A 6,491-nucleotide genomic window follows, 5' to 3' on the forward strand; every position below is an offset into this window, starting at 1 on the left:
AGTAGAGCTGTAGCTTAAAGTGGTAGAGCACTAGCCTGGCTCAGGGACAGAACCCAGGCCCTGAGTTCAAGCCCTACAACTGATAAATTAAAAGGTGTACATTAAAACAAAACAACAATATAATGCGAGTGTGACCGCATGCCTCACGAAACCCACGCAAAGATCCAAATTCAAAACTCAGTCATGTTTTTTTAACTGCTTCCCTTCTCCCAATATGAAGATGAAAAAAATGGAAAGTTGAAGCGTCGTTAAGTGGATGATCACCTATCCTTGGGTTAAGGCATTGGCACAGGGTCACACAGCTACCTCGAGAATGAAAACTGTTTAAGTCTGGACCTGCAGTTGGTGCACTTCGCTTGCCTGGAGAGCCCAAAGATTGAGATTCATAAAGAGCAGTCCATCTCTGAACCCCAGGACTTGAACTCTCAACTTGGAAACCCAGCCTGGAATGACTGAGCCCTCCATCATGAATAAATAAGGGGAGTACGCTGCCTTGTGTGCTTACTCTCCTAAAGGTCTCCATCAAGCCCTCCCTACCCCCAGACTCTGCTGGCCTGCTTGCCAACAGCCTGTACTTAGCCCAGCACCCGCAGCAGTAAGAGCGGGTAGGGGCAGGGTGAGATTTGAGTAGTGTCTCATAAACATCGGGGCCTGTGAGAGCAGCTGTGTGGTATTGGCAAGAACCAGCCTCGGGACTGTATGTTGACGCTGATGTCACAGCTTGCTCTGAGCACCCAAGATACTGTTAACGAGCTGTTCCAAGTCCAGCTGTGGTGTTTTCTCACCATATGGTCCAGGCTGAAGTGCAGAGACTTTCAGACAGGGATGGCACAACAGCCAGACATGCTGAGTTCCAGTGCGAGGGGAAAACCTATCTATGAAGAGCAGGTACTCCATTCCACGCCTCCCTCCCCCCCCCCGACAACTTTCTGGGCTCCCAGACTTTGCACTCTTTTGCACACCCCTCACTCACTCACCCACATACTCATCCATGGAATACTGAGGAAAGGATTATGATAAGGCGATAGATAGATAGATAGATAGATAGATAGATAGATAGATAGATAGATAGATAGATAGATAGATAGACAGACAGACAGACAGATAACCTATTATACTCTCTTGCTCAATATTCTTCAATGGTTTCTCATCACATCACATAAGGGGGTGATCTATATCCTTCCCACAGTCTAAGGCCCTCTGTGGTCTCTGCCTACTTTTCCTGACTTTTTTTTCTGATTCTCGACTTGAGTTCTTTCCCTCAGCATTTCTGATCTTTGTCTTGGGTCTCATGCACATGACACTGCAAGAATATGAACGGGGCAAATGTCTGAACCAGGGAAGATGATTCTGAGGAGCGGGCTTAAGTGAAGACAGATTCTGGGATCTGTTGGGCAAAATCCTCAGTGACTCACCTGTGTTATCATTTTTACATTCCTTCCAGTCCTATGAAGATAAGATCTTATTAGGTCTTCCTTGTTTGGGGGTGGGGGGGTAAGAATGCGCCTGAGTTCTGGCCAATGTAATGTAGGTGGCAATGATGATACCATTTCTGGTTAAGAAGATCTCACAGGGAATTTCCCTTCCTCCCTCCCTGTCCCTCAGGAGGCTGAGATCTGAGGATGGTGGATTGAAGCCAGCCTGAGCAGAAAAGTCCTATCTCCCATTTACCAGAAAAAAATGGAAGTAGAACTGTTGCTTGCTCAAATGGTAGAGCACCAGCCTTGAATGAGGAAGCCAAAGGAAAGCATGGGGTCCTGAGTTCAAGCCCCAGTACCTGCACAAACCAAGGAACTAACAAACAAAACTAGGCACACATATAGCCCAAAACATTGGAAATACTTAGAAGAATACATCATTCTGTAATCCCCCAAATTCCATGCTACCCAATCGTTATCCTCTAACAACTTCCAGCTCTCGTGAATTTTCTCTACCAAGCAAATTCTTCTTGCTTAACAAAAGCACTTGCCGCGGAAGCTCCAAACCCAGCAGCAATTAATTATTGGCAGAGCATGTGAATTAGAGATAAAAGACAAGTCATTCTTTCTCCCCCCTCCCACATACACATGATAGTAAATAAATTTAATTATAGGAGAAGAAGCTAGGGGGAATCATTGTGTGGAATTAAGTTTTATTAACTGAGATGTTTTAAAAGCATGTCATCCTAACAAAGAGGTCTCGTGTAATCCTTAATGTTCCTCTTTGGTGCGAGGCTCAGGAGTGACTAGACTTATGAGAGCACCTGGAAGCAGGTGGTTGCTGCCCTGACAGGTATTGAACAGGTTTATCATCCATTAACTCTGGTCTACATATACCTACAGCAAATTGGATACAGAATAGGGCCCTAGACTTACTTTTATCATGGATATGCTTACCTCATCCATAAGGATTTGTGGGGGGGGGGAGTACGAAGGAATCCAGAGGTCCAAACTGTGATAGTGGTACTTTGAAGACAAGCACAAGTAGAAGGAGATGGAGGAGCAAATATACCCTCATCAAAGGACAAACAAGATGTGGGCCCTGGTGTGGGGTGGAATCTCTGGTAATCATTTTAGTGTTACTGTAACCACTACTGAGATGGTCACCTTCGGAGGAAATGTTCACTGTGGCTTATGGTTTGGCCATTTTCAGCCTGTGTTTGCTTGACACTCTTGCTTTTAGGCCTGTGGCAAGACATAGAAGAAGCCCATGCGTAGAAGAGGGACATAGTAAAACAGGGGACTAATTCTTCCCACGGAAATAGAACTTAAGACATGGATGTTTTCCTTACACACTGGCTGGACTAACATTTATCCCCTGTCAGGATGTGAAAGCAAGAGGAAAAGGAAAGGGCTGTCATTTCAATATTTTCTCCAAGGCCACACCCCCAATCACTTAACTTCCCCCACCAAACCACACCTCTCAAAGGCTCTACCACCTCCCAGTAGCACCATAGGCTTTTAACTTGTGGGCCTCTAGGAAACAGAATCTGTTAGTGGCAGCCTGGATAAAACATGGAGGGAAAAAAAAATCTCATCGTTTAAACCAGACTTATTAGGTGCTTTCTCTACGTGTCATTTTTATTCTCCACTGAACTCACAGTACATTCAAGAATCTTACCAATGAAGATGAGGCATGTGATTTACCTGGTGGGGTTCATGCAAAAAAAAATCTATTTGATTTCTTTCATTGCTCCTGGGTTTCAGTGAATCATTGGTTCAATAATAACTTCAGGGGTGTATGAAACTTTTCCTTAAAGGGCGTGCTGTGAATGTGTTAGGTCCGATGGGCCATATGGTATCTGTCTCAACTATACTGTTCAAGTTTTCATGACATAAAAGAAATTACAGGTACCGTGTCACTAAAATAATATGTCTGATTCCCCCAGCCAAGGTTTATTTATGAGCATTTCAATGTGTATTTCTATAATTTTCATGTATCACACCAGGTTGTTATTATTATTTGGAGATTTTTTTTCTTTCTCTAACCACTTAAACGTTACAAATCCTTCTTAGCTTAGAGTCATACAAAACACACACACATATACACACACACAACAAGAGATGAGTGGGAATTCACCAACCCCAGACTAGATAATCTTGGAGGTGTTGTTGAGATCAAACATTTTCTAAAAGCCACAACAACAATAAGAAGACCTTTAATTTATTAAGCTCTTGTACATGCCAGAATCTCTGTTAAATGCTTTCCAGAATTATCTCCTTTAATCCTCACATTGCAATGTGAAGTCGGGGACATCATTATCTCCATTTCAGAGATTATAAAACTAATAGTAGAGAAATTAGGGACGCATCTAGGCTAAACAGAACATGTAAGAGGTAGAAAGGCCATTTAAACCCAGGCGTGGAAGAGTCTCATGAAAGAGTAAGCTATCTGCTGGCTTTTCTGACCGTCACTTAGAACTACGGAATTACGGATTAAAAGAAACCCCAAGTGTTTATCCATTTTTCAGGACTCCTCAGGGTTACTCTGTGTGTGTGTGTGTGTGTGTGTGTGTGTGTGTGTGTGTGTGTGTGTGTTAGAGAGAGAGAGAGAGAGAGAGAGAGAGAGAGAGAGAGAGAGAGAGCGCATGCATGCACTGAGGCTTGAATTCAAGACCTAGGCCATCCCTTTAGTATTTTTGCTCAAGGTTAGTCTCTACTCCTTGAGCCACATTTTCACTTCTGGCTTATGAGAATCTCATGAAATTTTCTTCCCAGGCTGGCCTCTAATGGCAATCCTCAGATTTCAGCTTCCTGAGTAGCTAGGATTACAGGTGTTGAGCCATCAGTGTGTAGTTACCATTGTGTGTATGTGTGTGTGCCTGTGTGCACAAAGCTGTTAAAGAACTTCAAGGCAGCCTTAATCATTTTCTGATTGCTTTTTTTTTCCTTCCTTTTCCAGAAATGTAATGCCCAAGACTGTGGAAGGTCAGCTTACCATGGAGAAGACTCCAAGCTACTTTGTGACCAGTGAGGCACCGAAGCGCATTCATTCTATGGCCAAAGACATCAAGTTGATCGTGGTGGTGAGAAACCCTGTGACCAGGGCTATTTCTGACTACACGCAGACACTGTCAAAGAAACCTGAGATCCCCACCTTTGAGGTGTTGGCCTTTAAAAACCGGACTCTGGGGCTGATCGACGCCTCCTGGAGCGCCATCCGTATCGGGATTTACGCCTTGCACCTGGAAAACTGGCTCCAGTACTTTCCCCTCTCTCAGATCCTCTTTGTCAGTGGGGAACGACTCATAGTGGACCCCGCTGGGGAAATGGCCAAAGTTCAAGACTTTCTAGGCCTCAAGCGTGTGGTGACAGAGAAACATTTCTATTTCAACAAAACCAAGGGGTTCCCCTGCCTCAAGAAGCCCGAAGACAGCAGCGCCCCTAGGTGTTTAGGCAAAAGCAAAGGCCGGACTCACCCTCGCATTGACCCCGATGTCATCCACAGACTGAAAAAATTCTACAAACCCTTCAATAGGATGTTTTACCAAATGACTGGGCAAGATTTTCAGTGGGAACAGGAAGAGGGTGACAAATGAGACCAGACTAAAATCCGTTGACAGGAATGCTGTTAACTTGAGTCCTCTATCCCCTCCTCTCACCCCCAGGGTCCTGTGGCATCTGCCCTTCTGGGGGACCTAGAGGGCCCAGCTGGTTTCCTTCCTGGGATCCAGTCAGGAATGCTCCAGTACTGGGAATTTAGGCAAAAAGATGGATCAATGTCTTTCCGATAGGGGAAGCCAGGCCTGCCTGGACAGCCAGCTGCCTCTGGTAGACCTGACGTGCTAGCCACCCCTTCATGAATTCTCACCTTCTGTTGGCAGAGAATGGAGATAAGGCACACGGTCTGTCGAAGTCAGAGGCCCATCCCACCAAGTGTTTGTATTTTGAGCAGCCTCCAGGAAAGTTAGAGGTCCTGGGTAGGAGTTCTTCCTTTAGTTTGGGGAGCCCAGATTCTTAGCTGAGCATCCGACACAGGTGCATTAGCCAATGCTTGGGTTTCTTTCCCAGAATGCCATTTGAGGCTGTGAGTTCCAGGACTCCATGAAAGCACACAGATCTCCATCAAACTCACTCATTCATTTCTGGCCTCTCTCACTCACCAATCCCAAATATCCTCTCTCCCCACATGAGGAAGGCAAAGGCAAGCCCCTCCTCTCCCCACCAAAAGTTTAAAAAATAATAATATAAATAAAATGAAAATAGCTGACACCCCCGGAAGCTTTCTTCCTGAGAGCTACGTAAGCAGGGAAGGGTTCCCCTGTCTTTATGAGTGACCTGAATTGTGGAGTAGCAGGACCCACGGGGATTGAGGAGCGGGTCCCGTGGAGATTGTAGAGAAGTCCCACAGGGACTGTGGGCAACAGGGTGGCAAAAAAAATGACCTTATCTTAGGGCAGGGAAAAAAAATATCCAATCCAATCCAATGGGTGGAGTGTGTTGTTTTACTTAAAGACCCTCCTCCTTCAAGCACCATGGCCCAATGGCATGTTTTAAGGAACTATTTTGCCCCCCCTGCCCCGACCCCACCTCTACCACCAAGGTCCCTAAAGAAGCAAAGATCAGAAAGCTGCCATGTCTCCTGTTTGGATGAATTGTTAGGGATACAATAAAAGGGAGAGAATGATCACCATTCTCCCATTGGTCTCCACACCTCCTCAACCTACCCACCACCACCCTGGTCAAGGTCACACAGGACCAGTCTCTCTTGGGGCACTGACAAGAGCTGTGATCCGTTTGTCAGATGCAGCTTAAATAGGGGGCTAGGACGGGCAAAGTCTGTCTGCAGGTGCCCCCCTCCCCAGTTAAGGGCTCCCAAATAAAGCATCTTTTCCCATTAGTGTGAATGGATGAAATGCAGCAATTGACATAAAAGCACTTGTTCATAAATCTCCAAACCCAGGAATTGTTCTAGTAAAAAAAGAAAATGGAAATTTGTGATGGTTGGGGAGGGAGGGGGAATGAAATCTGTTCAACTGTTTAATTAAACTGTCATTTCTCCTGCCCAATGAA

General features: G+C 45.3%; 1 protein-coding gene across 1 annotated transcript in view; it reads left to right on the forward strand.

Annotated features, from left to right (window-relative positions):
• The window catches only part of Hs3st4 (heparan sulfate-glucosamine 3-sulfotransferase 4), a 289,111-nt gene extending 283,286 nt beyond the window's left edge, over positions 1-5,825 (forward strand). Inside the window, exon 2 of the mRNA XM_090357873.1 lies at positions 4,381-5,825. Coding sequence (XP_090213999.1) covers positions 4,381-5,017 — 637 coding nt within the window. The 3' untranslated portion in view covers positions 5,018-5,825. The remainder of the gene's footprint in view (positions 1-4,380) is intronic.
• Positions 5,826-6,491: the final 666 nt, after the last annotated feature.

This window comes from Megascapheus bottae, chromosome 25 (genome assembly GCF_031878675.1).
Source record: "Megascapheus bottae isolate mThoBot1 chromosome 25, mThoBot2.hap1, whole genome shotgun sequence".
In the NCBI taxonomy this organism is placed as follows: domain Eukaryota; kingdom Metazoa; phylum Chordata; class Mammalia; order Rodentia; family Geomyidae; genus Megascapheus; species Megascapheus bottae.